The sequence below is a fragment of the Meleagris gallopavo genome, chromosome 12 (assembly GCF_905368555.1).
Source record: "Meleagris gallopavo chromosome 12, MGAL_WU_HG_1.1, whole genome shotgun sequence".
In the NCBI taxonomy this organism is placed as follows: Eukaryota; Metazoa; Chordata; class Aves; order Galliformes; family Phasianidae; genus Meleagris; species Meleagris gallopavo.
The window spans coordinates 6,480,358-6,497,806 of NC_139415.1; the positions used below are offsets into that span (position 1 = coordinate 6,480,358).

Below are 17,449 nucleotides of genomic sequence, written 5' to 3' on the forward strand. Positions count from 1 at the left end.
CCCTTCTCACCAAAACTTCCTGAAAACTTCATTGACTCGATTTAAGAATGAAACCGCTGCACGGTTCCTTCATTCCTCAAACCTGCTTAAGTGCAGTCCCTTCCTGAAGGAGCATTTCCCTGCTCTGATTTATTTTAAAACAGCTTTTAGAATGTGTCATCCTTGTGATGAAGTGTTAGGTCTACATTGCCAGCATGCCATTAAAAACTGAATTTCTGACGTTTAAAAGTCTCACTTATCCCAAGTGTCACCATTTGACAGCCTTGCATGTCACTTTACAGCACCATATTTTGGATCCATTTCCTCTGTCTGGGGAGATGTGGGGGGTGGTGAAGAAATATGAAAAATAAGAGAAAGCAAAATCTGCAGTCTCCTCCATTACTGAACTGAGATTTACAGAGGTGCGCATGTGAAAGGCACGTCTTGGTGTGGTAAGGCTGAGCTGCTCTGAAGGCGTCCTGCAGGCAGCACAAGGAGTGGGACCTGTGGCATCAGCAAATGGGTATCCTAACAAAATAAGAAGGCGGACCAATCCTGCAGTTTATCCTTGAGTAGATCAACAAATTGTCTCGTGGCATCTTTCTTGCTGCTTTGTTTTTGCCAGCGTTGGCACACAGCTGTACAATTTGGTGACCCCCTCTGTTTATGTCTTCAATGTGGCGATGGTTTCAAAACATGGTGACTGATGGGTTTCAAAGCATTGCGAGTGTTTGCACCAGTGAGGAGATCTTTGCTGGTTCCGCCTGAACTAACACAACAGGCTTCACACGCTTTCCTCCAAGGAACGCCGGCGGGCGGAGCGCACTGAGGCACACAGAGCCTCGCGGCGGCAGCGGCCCCGTCGGGGCACCGCACGTGCTGCCGGCGCGAGCGCCGTGCCTCGCCTTGCCGCCTTCCGGTCACATGCCGCTCGGATGCACACCCACGGGGCCTGGGTCAGCGTGACAGGGAGCGCGCCCAGGGCAGCGGCATGGCACGGCCCGCTGCATGGCGGCGGCGCGAGGCGCGGGCGGCGGGAGCCCCCTGCCGTAACGAAGGGCGGCGGGCGGCGCGTGGCCGGCAGGGGGCAGCAGGCGGCCGGGCACGGCGCCGCGGGCGGCCGGCAGGGGGCGGTGGGAAACGGGCGGGCGCCGCGTCCCTCGGAGCCGCCGCCGCGGGACGCTTCGGCGTCGGTGCGGACGCGTGAGCGGGGCGGCCCGGGACGAGGTCTCTCACCGCGCGCACGGTGGCGGGAGGGGGAGCGGGGCGGCCGTCAGGTGCCGCGCACCCGGGAGAGCGTCCCGCGGGGAGCGGGGCGGGGACGGGAGCGCTGCACCGCGCGCTTCGCCTGGCCGGCGCTCCGGCAGCTGCGCCTTCCCCGCGTCCCGCGAGGGGCTGCTCCGCGGCTGAGCGGGAGGCAACGCGGGGCTCAGCTTCGGGCCGCGGGGCCGCCGCGTCTCTGTAAGGGCTCCCCGAGGAGGCCCCGCTCCGCCCGGCGCTGTCCCCCCGCGGCCGGCGCTCCCCGCGGGATGCCCGGGGGCCTTGCCGGGCTCCGCGCCTCCCCGCGGAGGACGGGCGGGAACAGCGCGGGCTCGGTGCCCTCCCGCCGGGCTCCCCGTGCCGCGCCCGCCTGCTCCGGGCCGCGCGGTGCGCTGCGGTGGGACCCGGCGGAGGCTGCGCCGCGCTGTGAGCGGGGCTGTGCCGCTGTCGGCCTAGGTAGGACGGACCTGCCCCCCTGCCTCTGCCCCCATGTCCAATAAGAAGAGCCCCGGCGTGACACCTGCCTATATACAGAGGAGGAGAGCAACATCTTCAGCGCTGGGCTTTGGAGGCGGGGGGGAGGGGGGAACAGCCCAAAGCGCAGCACATCGGGTCGGAGCGGGGGGCTCGGCTGCTCCGAATCCCCCCCGAGACTATGACTTCCAGTAAAATTGAGATGCCGGGGGAGGTGAAGGCAGATCCTGCCGCTCTGATGGCATCTCTGCATCTGCTGCCTTCTCCCACTCTCAACCTTGAAATCAAACACACGAAGGTAAGTTGCGTTCCTTTCTTCTGGCAGAGAAAGTCTCGCTTGAAATCAGTTGTAATCTGCCCTAACTGACTTGAGCACAGACATAAGGGAAAAAAAAAAAAAAAAGCAAAGAAAAAACCCAACTGTTAAGAGGTTGCCTTGAGTCTGTAATAAGGGAAACAGATTTTTAGCTCTCTAATCATCTGAAAAACCACAGGGTAATAGAAAAACAAATGAGATCTGCTGGGACTGGCTCTGCCACTTCTCCCTAAGAGGAGGTTTCGCACAGAGCTGTTGGAGTTTACTCGCAGGGCAGAATCAGTAGTTCCCTTATGCTGCAGTTGCTTTTGATGTAATTCAGAGGAAGTTACTATACATACCTGTGTTTCTCAATCAGAAAATGAAAATATTTTTGTTCTTGAATTACCCTGTGTGCCCAAGGGACCCTTCTGCAGTTCCCAAAGGACTGCTAACGCTGCCAGGTTGTTACGGCACTGCACAGGTCTCTTTGCTAACTTCCACAATATCTGAATACACCCTCGAACAATATTACAAAAAGACATATTTTTTTCCTACTGACCTTTAAGACTAATTTTCATAAAGAGAAACAACATTCATCCTGGTGGGTTGGTAGGTAGAAGAATCTGCTGTTACTATGGGACTGAGTTGTTTTTTGTGGATTAAAATGAGCTTTACGAACAGTCATTTATTTGTAAATGCAATTTGATTTTTTAAAATTTGTCTTTATGCCTTGAATCTTCGCACCTTCAGTATCTTCAGCTAAAGAATGCTTTCATTTCTGCTGGAGAAGTTTCAGATGTATTTTACAAACAGATTACAACGTGTCAGACTTTGTTTTAATTACTGAGTAACTTAATAGGAAAATAAAGCATATCGGTGCTGGGAAAAGGTGATAACATTTTTATCTACTGGAAATACAACTTTGGGAGCTTTAAAACTGATAGGAAAATCAGTTTGGCCGATGTGGTGTAATGTTTTTTCTTCCATATCATCACTTGAAAAGCTTTTCATCTTTTCTCTTTCTTAAGCGGGTGCCAAAACTAATTTGTTCTCTAATTTGTTACAGCTATTTCATGTTCTAGAAGAATGTTTCGGAGGAAACTTAACTATTTTAGATTTCATTCCATTTTAATGAGAACTGCAGCATGCAGATTTAAAGATGCACGATTTCTTGCTTACAATTTGTTTGAAAATCATTTAGTTAAAAAAGGAATGTAGTTATTTGATGTTGTGTGGTGTTACACTGTGGAGCGGTGATACTTTGCAAAGTGCTTGGCGTGATTTTTCCTTGCTGCTGGTTTCAGAAGTGCTCCGTGGTTAGTATTTGCTAATAGCATCACCATCAGTTTGCACAGGACGTGTACTTGCACTTCTCCATTTTAAAACTTGTTGGTACAAAAAATCCTTTAAAAATAGAGCAGTCACTAACAGTGCACTTTTTGAGGATTTAAGCTGGATAGCAGCCTGTAACTGCACTTTATTGTGCCGTGTCAGAAATTTGTAAGGTGCTACACATTTTATCCTACTGTGACAAGTAAAAGAAAGTTATTTGTTTTCAATGTTAAACCAAAAGCAGCAGCAACCCATTTCTTCTGCTCTGGGTTTTGAGATATCAGGTAACCCCTGACTACTTGTGAGAGAAGTGGGGTTTAGGACAAGCACTGAATGTTTCACTTAGTTTATCCTCTGTCTCTGCTTTTCTCTTTCCTCCCTCCTTTTTCTCTGCAGGAAATATAAGTGATTTATAGATAATTGGAGTCTTCAGTTTGGAGTTGTGTCTTGGGCAGGGCTTTTATCCAGGATCCCCTTTCCCACCTATTACAAAGAAAAACAATCAAAAATGAAATAATGGATTGTAACTTGATTCTTTCGTGTGGGGGAGTGGTCGCTTCACATCTTAAATGCCCAACAACTTCCATAAACAATAAATAACTGTAGAATAAAGAACTTTACCAAGAAGAAGGCAAAACAAAAACCTCAAGCCTTTTAAAACCAGGCGTCAGTAAGCATTTCTAGCAGCTTCTCCTGCTTTTTAGCTGAGAATTTTAAACACACATCCAGGACCCAGAATTCTTGAACTCTTCATTACTTCCATCTCTGAATGTAAAATCTTAACCGTTTGAGTGTTAATTCTTTAAGGAAAGGGCACCTATGAACTGTTAATCTGGGTGACTTTAAAATGTGTTTTGTCAATTCAATTCCACTTCTAGAATTCTGAAATTGGAAAATAAGTAAGACAGTTTTGTTAGGAACATATTGAAGTCCCAGGAATCCTTAAATTAGATTTGCTAAGATTTCTAATGTGTAGTGGAAAAAATGTATGTTTGCCTTTCCTTAATCTTTAAAATATTACAATATTCTTAGAAATACTAGGAAAGCTTGTTTGAAGAACACAGATAAAATAAATACTATCCATGTAGTAGTAGTTTCCATGTGTTTGATTGTTCAGTGGAATTAATGTAATATTCCTCTGGGCTTTCTGAAATGAGCAGAAAACTGTGTTAAGTCTTCCTGATCTGTCACACCTGATGTACAACAAGCGCTAAGGCAGTGTGATTTTCATTGGTCACTACAGAGGTACTCAGCTAGTGCTGGAAATTACCTGATGCTTGTTGTGTGATATGAGCAGCACTCTGTTGTGACTTCTGTGTTAGGAGTATGCTTCTTTGTAAAAAGAGCCATCAGAATTACTTCTCCTTTTCAGTGCTCGGCCTCTGGGAAAAATAAAGTGTTTTAGATGTGCATAATAAGAACTGGTGAATAGGATGGGAGAAGCCACATTCTGAACAGATGTGGAGATCAGTGGTAAACTCACAATGGGTTTTCTGTGTGGTTAGCAAATACTAAGGCTGCTACATGCGAGGTTCTCTCAGTCCTCATTGCGATGCCTCTTTAATTCTTTACATCTTAGCGTTAACATTTGCACAGGAATTGCTTTTATTGCACGGCCCTGTGGCACACCCAGCCTCCCTCAGACCTGTCAGGAGCTTGGTGGCAGTGCTGTGCTTCGTGCATAAGGGAATACGGGGGCAGGAAGGTTTGCAGGGGGATCTAGCCCTCTCCTTGGCAGTATGTTATACTCCTGCTAGTGTCAAATTGGGGCCAAAATCTCTCCCATAGTGGGGTGCTCCAGAAGTACCAGGTGTGTGAGATGAGCCTTAGCCTGTAGTCCACTAAGACATGCTATTAGCACATTGTGTATAAGAAGCACATTTCAGACTTGATAACTTCAAGAACTTTATAGCACTGGAGGGAGTCCGAGATACTGATGCCTTCCTCTTTCATGTTCTTATGAAACTCCATCCTCTCTCTCCTGGGACTGGAATGTTTTCCAAGTATCTGATGGTTGACATGGAAGCAGTCCACTGGATCGAGTCCTTCGTGGTGCTTTCTTCCCTTAAATTCTTTATTTGATGGACAAAAGGTGTTTTCTGCTGCATGTGATTATCCTTCCTGTGTTGAGGTAAAATCAGATCTGCTTCACGAAGTATTTTCATGGTGGTTTTAGGAAGTCGTACTGTTTTGATAAGACAGCAGCTGGTAGAAGAAAGTGAGAGTCCTGCCTTTCTGCTGTGTTCTGAGCCCTGTCACTGCTGCATCTAACCTGGTGAACAGGCATTTTCAGATGACAGTATGAGGACACTAATCTAGCTGGACGTTTTGTTTCTTGTTTGCCTGTTGCTTTAGGTCTTTGATGGAGATGAAGAATTTTTCCACAAGGGAAATGTGGAAAAATTGTGGTCTTTGGGAACTTTTTGTAAGAGGTGGTTTAAGGGATTGAAGTATACAGCACTGTGGCTGTGAAGACGTGCAGAACTGTTTCTCTAATAATAGTAGGTTGTGAACTGATCGATAAACATCTTTTTTGACCTGTGTAAAAGGATGTGCCTTTACTCTTGCATCATTGGATAAAAACAGGTCAATTTCTAAACACAGGTCAGGTAAACTAGCCAGGCTGTCTATCTATCCAGTGCTGAAATTAACTGTAGACAGCAGGTTGTATTAAGTGTGGGCCAACTGTTTCTGAGTAGACAAGAACTAACAGATACATTTCAAATTCTCATACAGTAAGCGTTGTGGTTTGACATGTTTTGTTGCTGAGTTTCTTTATTCTGATTTCCATTGTGCTTTCTTGGCATTACCCAGAAATGAATGTTTCAGAGCAATATTATAAACATTTTTTCACCAAAATTTCCTGTGTTTCTCAGATAAAATTCCAAATTGACATTAAAATAGGAGGTAAGACAACTCTTTTATTTAGAAAAATATACAGTCTTTGAGATTTATTGAACTAGAGGCAAGCTTTGGCAAAAAAAAAAAAAAAAAAAAAAACCCTTACACCTCAGGTAAGTGGTAAATACATGCTTTTCCCTCTTGTCCATGAATAAACTTGCTATTTTAATGCCTTATTTTTCAAGTCAATTTCAGGTTAGCTTGAAGGAATTAGCTAACCTTTTTGGTGAGCTCAGTGACTAGTGGTTAGAAGAGATGCAGCACAGAAGATCAGAGAGATGGTTGCATGAGCAGTAGTCAAATGGAACATTTTGAATTTCTCTTGTTTGAATCTGCAGTTTAGACTCTTCTAGTTGCGCATACATTGGGATGGTGGTACAAACCATCAGTCTGCAGTGCAGTTGCACACTACATACGCACTTTTCCAGTTAACAGGCTGAACACAGGACTCCCTCCCCAAACCTCTAAGTTGTCTGTACAAACCAGATTTACCCAGGTTATTCATAAGAGATCAAAACACAATTGAAGTTTTACGTATGTCCAATGTCCTATCTTTGCTCACTCCAATACCTCTACTATAACTGTGTTAATGGAAGAGCATTTATATATAAGACTATCATGCTGAGATAAGCAATGACGAGATACCTACTCAGTGATGCAGTAGTTAACTGTTGTAGCAGTGGCCTCTCTGTGCTGAATTTTTAGAGAGGGATGGAATTTTCAAAGCAAATGTGAACCAGTTGCGTGCATCAAGATTTACAAGACAATATTGCTGGCGAGGGGAAATTTCCCTCTTTGTCCAGCAGATAATGTCAGATTACATACTGAAAGAAACGTGTTTTTCTAATCTCTGCCAAAAAGTTTATGATTTCAAATGTCCAATACAAATGTTGTATATATTTATTTGCACACAAAAGCCAGGAGGTCAGTGACAATCAGAGCACTTGCCTGAGTTGAAAAAGAGCCAAATGCATATCTCTGCTCTGAAGCAAATAGAGCAGAAACTTGAATTCAGATCCGTACTTTCTCATAATAGGTAGATCTCAATTGTCGATGGTGTCTAGCTCTAGCCATCCTTTGAAAGAATTTCTCATTCTCTCCTTTTGGATAATCCACTTGTTGTATGAGTACTGAAATACATTGACAGTGGGCAGTATTTAGGTTGCTGCTCCAAGAAAATGCTCATGATGCCAGATACAGCAAGGATTTGATCAGAAATCTATGGCTATATATAGGCGATTGGACTATTGAGTTGGGATAGTGTGTCTTGAGTATATACTTTCATTCTGACAAAAAAAGCTTGTTAATTCTCCATTCCATTCTGTCCTTCATTTTTTTCCCACAGAACTTCATGAAACCATTTCCATATTCAGTTTCTGTCTTGACTTATCCGCATTTTCTGATTTGAAAAATCGCAGCAGTCAGAAATTCTTGATCATCTCTGCTCAGCTTGCCTGTCTCCTTGTTAGTGCAAAGTTATTCCCTGCAGATCTCAGTGGGCTCTGCCAGTTTGAAGATATTCATTACCATAAAATGCTTTGTTCTTCCAAGTGCCATATCTGTTTCTCTTCCCTTCTTTGCAATGCACATGAACAGTTGCCTTCAATAAACTGTCCGTGGGCATTACAACTCATTGGGGCGTATCACCTCTAAAAGTAATTTGAACCATCCCTTCCTGCAGGCTTTGCCCCACACTTGTTACCTCTGGCAAATTTCATCTATCCCTGACTTGTACAAACAGCTTTTAATTTCAGTTCTAATTGTGCTTTCCTTGGTACTTGGCTTAGTCTGAGTATTCTTATCCACGAGGTATGTTACCTTACTATTAATGATCTACTAAAGCAGGTGAACCATAATATTGATTACTAGTCACTGTAATGAAGGGGCACCTTGCTATTAACCTCTTTCCAGGGAGAATTATCCATTTATTTCCAGTCTTTATCTTATCTCTTAACCGCTTTTTAATCCATGGCAGAACTTTATCTTTCACCATATGGTTACTAACTTTCCTTAATAGCCTCTTGCTAAGGACTTTATCATCAAAAGCCTTTTTAAAGTCTAAGTAAATTATATCCGCTGATTCATCTCTGCTCCTCATTTGACTAACTATCTTCCAAGAAATCTTGCGAGTTTACGGAGGTAAATGACAAAAGAGTTCATTGCTCCATATCATAAATTCCGAGTCAGATCCTATATAAAACCCCTTTTCTTTTACAGTTCTGAAGCTATTTTTTCCTAAGACTGTCTGAATGGTATCATGTTGCTGTTTATTTTTTGCAAATTGTTTCATTCTCTGAATTTTTAAAACATGCTTTTTATGTTGTTTTTTTTTTTTAGAGTAGAAACAAGTCACGAAAACATCAGCTTTAGTTCAGTTGAAAGAAACACGCTTAAAAATGCATTTATACAGAGACAACATTTTAAGAAAACAATGTAAATATAAATATAAATGTGTAAAGGTTTTTAAAAAATGTTCAGAAAGTTGCCAACTCATGAAGGGTTGTTTTGGATTCCGCTGAGGCGTCCTCACACGTGTGCTGGCATCCCTACTTGGACACAAACAGGAGCATAAATAGCTACATGAAAGGAGAAAGATGACGTTTAACAAATGATTGCCATCTAAGGACCCAATCATTCATGACTTTTATGATTACTCAGGTGAATAGATGAATTCCTGTTCGGACGCTTATACCTGCTTTTTTGTTTATTTATTTTTTTCCCCCCAAACACAGGTTCAGTGTTTCAGAATTGGTCTAAAATCGTATTTCTACTGACGGATATTTTCTGTTACTTGTAATAGCAATCTGCCTTTGTGATGTGAACGTGACACATCAATTTCAAGTTATACTGTGTACTTAAGCTTTAAATATAGGAGTATTTCATTATTAAAAGTATGATATGTGAAGCCACATCAAAGAGTTGCTGCAATAGCATTGGTGAAATAGTCTCCAAATGACAAAAGAAAAAAGGGCTTCATTCTTGTTTACTTGCAGTCAGTCCATTTCTCAGATAGCCTAGTGAATTAGATTTCTACCTTATGACTTGAAACGTAATACATTCCAGCTTTGTTGGAAGGAAGTGGGAAAATATTTCAGAACAGAGAACCAAATTCTGTGATCCACATGAAAATGTTTAAGGTCAGTTCAATCTCGGTTGACCTCATCTGGAGGTTAAAACACAGGGACAGAGCTGACCACTCAAGTATATAGACCTTAATCTGGGAGGGATTCATGGTTAATCGAGACCTTGAATTGTATTCAGAACCTAAAGTGAAGCCAGCGGGACAGCTGTGCAGAGGCTAACAGCAGGTGGTGTGCTTACAGAAAGGATATGCTTTGCTAATATCCGCGTGGATGTTCAATATGTCCCAATTTAAAAGTTATACACATCCATTTGAAAAGCTGCAGAGGTATAGGAGGAGGTGCATGGGAGAACAAACTGCAACATCTGTGGAAGTAGGGTGCTTGGGAGGTGCTGTCCACATACTGTGCTTTGGTCACCCAACAGTGATTACACAAAACCCCTCCATTTTGGCTCTAGTTATCAGAAAGTGCCTTTCTCTATGGAAATTTAAACACATTTGCACAAAGGCTGCAGTCTAAAGTAAAACTAATTTATTTCCAAAACAGAACTATTTCAGGTAAATGCAGGTGTTATCGCATTGTCATATAGCCTCTTGTCAGTAGGTCTTAAATTTGTCCTGAGGTGAGTATAGCAGGTCAGAGCTTCAGGTCTACATTTTGTCTGAAATATATCATCTCTCCACTTAGAATGGCCTTGCAGGTCTGGTCTGTGGCATTGCTCTGTCAAATTTCAGTGGGAAAAACACCACATAATACATCACCATCTTCACTATCACCCTGGTAGTGGCTTTTATGTAACTCCTGATGCATCAGCTTTCTAACTTGGAAGAGTTGAGAGACATTTGCATTTGGGGTTTCTTTCAGGAACTGAATTTCAGCTATTTGCAGTATACGTGGGACTGAAGCACTGTGAAGCATGGCCTTTAAATGATCTTTGGTGTACTGCTGGTGTTAGAGTTTTGGGAAAGATGCATCTCCAAGAACAAGTGTTATACCTGTCATCTGTATACAAGACCCAGTTCTGCTCATCTTCCCTTGCCCCACAACATGCATCGCGTTCTGGCTGGACATGTCATCCACTTTGATACTGCCACATTAAGACATCCCAAATCAGCAGCCATTTCTAGGAAATACTCCTGGTATTCTTTTTTGTACGTTTTATAGCCAGGCTGTTTGGGGAATCTGGTGGCTCTGCCACAGCCTGTATTTTTTTCTTTTTTATTAAACTTCTCTTGGCTTTTTCATTTGTGTTAGCTTCTTGGTATTTTCTTCTTCAGAATATTTAGTAAGTTTTTAATTTTCATTTTGTGTTGCAGCCTTTTAGAGTTAGCATTTTCTTCCTGTTCTTTGACCTGCATTTCCTCTGGTATTTTTCTGCTTAGCCACCTCATTTTCCTGCTTTTGCTTCCCATTTTTAGTCTTGGGAATGCAAATCTTTGAGTCCTTTACATTCTTAAGCCTCTGTGCGGATTCTATGGATTTTAATTTCCTAGCTTCAAGCAGGGAGTTTCTGAGTTACTTCCCTTTTTGAAAAACAGCTCCTTTTCTTTAAGTTCAGTATTCCAGAGCTTCTTCATATGCTTTTCTCCTGCAATAAAGCCAAAATTATTTATGTGGTAACCATTTCTCATGGCTTCAGACACAATTTCTAGCCCTGGACAGGAATGTCAGATGTTGTTTATTAGGATATAGAGAACTGTATGTTCCTTAGACATTATTTCAATGCAGCTCTCACTGATCTATTATGTAATTACTATTGCACTCATCTTCTATAGCCTTCCAATTTTTTTTCACACTTCATGGTCTTCAGTTCCTTGGATCTAGAAGTCAGTATTTGCTCCTGCTATTATACTTCAAGGCCTACCCCCCTGCTTCTACATCCATGGAGGTGCATTATGCCTCTGGCTCCTAAATGTTTCTCTCCCATATACTGACAATGGAAATCCTTGTGCACAGAGCTGTTTGCCCCTCCCCACAGCCTGACTTGCATTCTTTACATGGTTTATAGCTAGAAATCATGGTATGCCTCTAATAATTCTCATCCCCTTATGTTCAAAAAATGCTATTTTTTTCCTCTCTGTGATATAGGCCAGATCACCCGTTTTCACACTTAGGTTTCTTATGCTCGTTTATTGACACTTGTGTTTTATTTCCTAATTATAAGATGACCTAGAAGAAAATTGTGATCTAGTTTTCAGCCCAATCATTGAAACGCTTCCCATGACATTGCACCTCATTCTCATTTACCATTCTGCCAGTGTTAAAAGTCCTTAATATAGAAATGAGATTTAAACTGGCTTTAATACGTCTTTACACTGTCAAAGTGATATGAGGAGGCATTTATGTAACTGACAGTTGGATGCATAGAATTATTTTTTTAAGAACCGTTTCATTTAGTTACTCAGAAGTTTTCTGAAGTTTATTTGAAATGTTCTTTGCATCCAGGCATAATAAAAGCATTGTCCTCTGGTTGTGTTCAAACCTTACAGCACACCATAACATGCATATTTTACATTTCCACATGCGTTTTTTCAGTTGTGATAGAAATGGTTTGAGTTTATTTTTGGGCAGTTAAGAAGCTATCAAGAAATTACCACCTGCCTTTCCAAATCAAGAGGTTTATTTTATTTTCTCCAATTTTTTCACTTCAGACATATGGTTGCAGCAGTAACCAGTTGTACCAGAATGGTACTGCCTGCACAGACCCAGAGACACGCACCGTTTTTTTTCCAGGACATCTGGCTAAGCTTTCACCCACTTTCCATCACTGCTGATGTTTTGTTGGTCTTCCTCTTTTTATCTTTACCACGCTTTCTTTACCACAGCTACTTAATGGCTTTTTCTGTCTTTTGAGATGTCTGTGGGTTGCTGTTGTCCTAAGAGGTGAGAATCAAGCTCTGCTTTTTCACTTTTCCTCTGAAATTGCGATAGGAAACTAACACTAAATGTTTTGATGATAACCTAGCCTTGGTGGTCCAGCCCTTGGAGAGCAATTTTAAAATCTCTTTGTTAGTGAAGACATTTTTAGCTAGCATCATGCAACTGCAAATGTTAATATTCATCTCTTTCCATCAACGTTTTTAGAAGGCATTAATTGATTCAATCTCACTGTAAAACTTGGTGAGAAGGCTTCTTCACAGATGGGGGAGTTCAAATTTGTAGGAGTGTAACCATGACTATCTGAGACAGTAGGTCAGTGCCAGTGGCAGGATCTCTTGTTAAACCAGCCAGACTTCTAGAAGAGTTTTTTAAACTAAAAGAGGGGAGATTTAGGTTAGATGTTAGTTATTTACTTGAGGATGGTGAGGCCCTGGCACAGACTGCCCAGAGCAGATGCTCCATCCCTGGTAGTGCCCAAGGCCAGGTTGGATGGGACCCTGGGCAGCTGAGCTGTTGGGTGACAACCAGCCCACAGCTGGGGGTTGGGACTGGATGATCTTCCCTTCCAGCCCAAGCTGTTCTGTGATTGTGCTAGTCTGATGTGTTTTGTGGTGTCTTTGAGAGAATTTGTCAGCTTAGCATGAAGCACAAATGTTGCTTGCATTATAGCAGAATCGGGATTTTACACTGATTGAGATTTCTACAGCCAGAGGAGAAATACCACAACTTCTGAGTGTCTTTCTAGTCTAAATGACTATGATATTCAAAGTGAACACAAATTATTTTACTTTGAAGAGAGATAATCCAGATTTTGTATAAGTAATTCTACTTTGAAAATATCCAGATCAGACACTACTGAGTCAGCTTTGTTGCCAAGAAAATACTTTTTTTCTCTCTCACCTGTCTCTTCTTCTAGGCTCTGCTTTTGATCTGAGAATCACAGAACCGTAGGGGCTGGAAGGGACCTCTGGGGATCACCAAGTCCAACCCCCTGCTAAAGCAGATTCCCTGCAGCAGGCTGCAGCTACTTCTACTACTGTAGAATTCTGTCAGCTCAAAGGAACTAGCTTTCAGTTTGGTGTTTTGAAAACTTCCCTGGCCTCAGACAAATTGGACACCCCCAAGAGTTAGAGATGGAACAATATCCAGGGGAGCCTACTTTTCCACCAGTCCTTTTCTATCCAAACAGAGGACTTAACCTGTACAGTCACCTGAATGCTGAGGCCCTGTATATTTAGCACAGAATCACAGAATTGCAGGGGTTGGAAGGGACCTCAAGAGATCAAGTCCAACCCCCCTGCTAAAGCAGATACTCTACTATAGGTCGCACAGGTAGGCGTCCAGTAGGATCTTGAATATCTCCAGAGAAAGAGACTCCACCACCTCTCTGGGCAGCCTGTTCCAGTGATGTGTAACCCTCACCGAGAAGGTCTTCCACATGTTTGTATGGGACTTTCACATTCAAGTTTTAGGCCGTTACTCCTTATCCTGTCACTATGTACCATCAAGAAGAGCCTCACCTCATCCATTTGTCTCCCACCTTTCTTCAAAACATTAATCGGATCCCCTTCAACTTCTTTCTTCAGATCAAACAGACCCAGCCTTTCCTCATACAGGAGATGCTCCAGGCCCTTTATCATCTTTGTGTCCTCCGCTGGGCTTCTTCTAGGAGATCTCTGTCTTTTTTGAACTGGAGAACTCAGAACACAGTATTCCAAATGTGGCCTCACTGGGGCAGAGTAGGGGGGAAGATCACCCCCGTTCTAATACACCCCAGGATTCCATTGACCTTCTTGGCCCCAGGTGCACAGTGCTGGCTTGTGGCCAACCTGTTGTCCATCAGGACCCCCAGGTCTTTCTCTGCAGAGCTCCTCTCCAACAAGTCATGTCCTAACCTGCGATGATGCATGTGGTTATTCCTCCCCAAGTGCGGGACTCTACACTCGCATCCTCTCTGGATTGTTTTAAGATGAAGTAATTGATATTTCATACTCTTGTTTCATTAATTTTTTTGAAAGAAGGATGTATTACTAAATGTTCAGTCCCTCCCACTCCAGAGGGAAAAAAAAAAGGAAACCCTCTTATTCTGTAGGTATGATTCTTAGGAAATGGAAGTACAGAGTCAATGTTTACATGTTGGCTGTATGTGTACTTTCATATACGGTATTAATTATGTAGTTGTTCATGGAGTCACCTATGTATGTGCATAAAATGACTCCTTCATGTGCTCTGCTCTCCTTTGGTGTCACGTGGAACAGTGGTTCTGTCAGTTACTCTCTTGTTACTCCCTTGAGTGCTGTCTGGCAGGCACTGCCCTTCTTGCTGATAGATGTGCATTCAGACTGCTGATGAAGCTTATGGCATTGCTCCCTTCAGTACTTTTCTGCTAGGAGGAGGATTTCCATTGGTATAATGTGGGAGCAACACTGGAAGACCAGGTTTGTTGCCTCTGGTTATTGTTCCTATTCACTTTTCACATGTTTTGTCTTAGTAAAGTACTTCAGCATAGAGAGAAGGAAGTCCCTGCTATTTAGATTACAACCAGGAGCAAGTACAGGACGTGCCCAGCAACTGATGAGCACAGCTCTTCGTCCCACCAGCTGGGACAGCTGCTTTTAATGTTTGGGTTCTTCTAGCTGAAACACAAATGTGTTCTTGCTCTTGCTCTCTGTCTCATATCATTTCTTTCCTTGAGGGAGCAGTAGGACAAATCCTTGATAACTTATTTCCTGGTTAGAAGCCTCTACCTGCTTTCCTGGAGTGGCTCCCCTGACTGGGAACCTTTGTAGTCCGCTCTTCCAGCTGTTTGCCTAAATGGTCTTTGGGGAGACTAAGAGCAGTGAACCTGGAATAACAACATTTGACTTCAGCTAGGTCCCAAGAGAATTTAGTTATTACTTAATGGATTGAATTGGTGACATATCTTATACCAGATAACTGCCAGAGGTTGCATGAAATTAACCTTTAACAAATGGCCAGTTATTGGTGTATACTCCTTACAGCAAGCTGGGCATTGGGTGACATACGTTCACAGTAATTAATACTTACTGTTTTTAATACCTTTACATGCCAGTAGAATTTGCAGTGCCTGGGCGAAAGATTTCTCAGGTTTAAGTCTTGATGGTGGTTTTCGCCATTTAGTGATCATGTGTCATTGTGTTCACTACACTGAGCATAAATCCTGTCTTGTAAACAGCAGGGAGACTAATGAGGTTTGCCCACATTCTGGTATCATTACATGGAGCTCCAGCAGAGAAAAAGGGAATTTGGTTAGAAAGGGAGAAGAAACCCGAATTTTAAAGGAAATGTGGAAAAAAAAAATCTCAGAACCATGTACATATTTTTTAAGAAAGGCTTTTTATTGACAAGACTTGTAATGTACTTTGCTCATTTAAGGAAATCTCTGTGTAGTTAGGTTTTGTTTTTGCCTTAGTCCACATTTTTGGAACTTCATGTTTGGCATAAGGTGAGGGTCATGTTTTTAATTTACATGCTCAGAGTTACTGGTCTGCTTCTATTTAAAAGTAAATAGAAGAGATCATTTTTCATGCAGGTCTCTGTTTCTATATGGAATAACTTGTCAATCATACATAAAAATGTTAAATGTTGGCAGTGTTTTGCTGCACCCTGAAGTGGTTTATTTGCTTGGGACTGTAATCAGCTCTAATCAGCTCTTGCAAGAACACATCCAATTTTAGTCTTAGCACCACAGTGTACTTCAGGGTGTAAATTTGTCAGGTATCCAAGCACAGCAGGATACTTTGACAGCTTAAGCCCAGTTCTCCCCAATCAGCCTTATGCATAATAAAAAGTATAACGGCCTTTTCCAGTTTCCTATAAGTAAAGTCAGTGGCCAACCAGCAGAAAGGACCGAAACAGAAATCAGAATGGAACTCTGAGGCCAGGGAATCTTGCTAAAGGTTTCTTCTCTCCAGAGGAATATCCTCAAGTAAATAAATGAAGATTTTTCAAGCCCCTTCACTGAAAAGAATTTACAGCCTGAGAGATTTCATTGCACTGTTGAATAAGAGAAGAGGTGTAGTGTTCCTTTGCATCTTCTTGAAGAGCAAAAAGGTTTATAAATCAGACTTCTGGGAATTGTTATCTCACAGCTTCTTCTAACAAACACAATTTGTTTTAAAGGCTTTCACCAAAGATGTCATAAGTGGTAATCCCTATGTTGTAAGTAGGTACTTAATGTGATTTAACTTAATGCTGATGATGCAAAGCTATTCTCCCCCAAAAGCCCATTAAGAACATCCAATTTTCTGGTAGACTAACGCTCCTGCTTACTATCCTAGAGATAAGTGACTGTTTAACCAGGATAATAAGGAATAGCCTCAAACTGAGGCTGCAAATTGAGCACTGTGTGCTCCTTCTGAATGTTCAGACTTGAACACAAATGTATTTTTATTTAGGAGTAATTTGAAGTTGTGTGTAAAGACATGCACGTACAGGCACTTGCAGTCACCTTAAGGGGCGTACTTGTGAATATTGTTATTTATTATGCCTCTTAGTAAGCATAGTCCAGGTAGAAAAGGGCCAGTGCAAACCGTTTATGTAAACCAAGTAAGAAAGTGATAAACACTGAGTTGGATTTCACATAGGCCTGTTGTGCAGGTAGCTCTGAGTTTGTATACAAATAATGCTTCTCATACTGCCTGCTCATTTGTTTGTTTGACTTCTGTAGATTTTGTTTGTGCGTAATGACAGGAAAGGAAACATCACTGGCATCATTTAGCAAAGTGCAGTTTTTGGAGATATTCAGAATAAAAAGTAGAAGCGAAGTCAAGCTTTCCAGGAGCTTATTGCTGCTCACTTGGGTCTAATATAGAGTTAGCACTTTGCAGGTCAGTGGCTCTGCTATTTGTCTCTGACCTAACAGATCTGGAGTTCTTCACATCAAAACCAAGTCTTGCTGAGCTGAGATCAAACGTGTTAAGGTAAGGATCTTGCCAGTGATTTATCGTGCCAGGGAGGGTGATCAGGCCATAAGGGGCCACTGCAAATGAAGTTGACATTCCAGCAATTTCTCACGTGTAAGGTAATTTTCTCAAATGGAGCTTTTAAGTCAGAATATACTTGCCTAGTGTATTTTTTGTGTTGCCTACTCTGCCTTCAATTCTGGGAGGAGAATATATTTATACAGCACAACTTATCTGTGAGTGTTCTTTAGTGATGAGCATTTAAAACTGCAAACAGTTACCTATAAATAATCTGCTGCAGTCTTTTAAATGTAAGA

General features: G+C 42.3%; 1 protein-coding gene across 1 annotated transcript in view; it reads left to right on the forward strand.

The window, feature by feature from the left end:
- Positions 1–1,878: 1,878 nt before the first annotated feature.
- Positions 1,879–17,449, forward strand: part of ALDH1A2 (aldehyde dehydrogenase 1 family member A2) — a 54,463-nt gene continuing 38,892 nt past the window's right edge. The window contains exon 1 of the mRNA XM_010717272.4: positions 1,879–2,011. Within this exon, the coding sequence (XP_010715574.2) occupies positions 1,895–2,011 (117 nt within the window). The 5' untranslated portion in view covers positions 1,879–1,894. The remainder of the gene's footprint in view (positions 2,012–17,449) is intronic.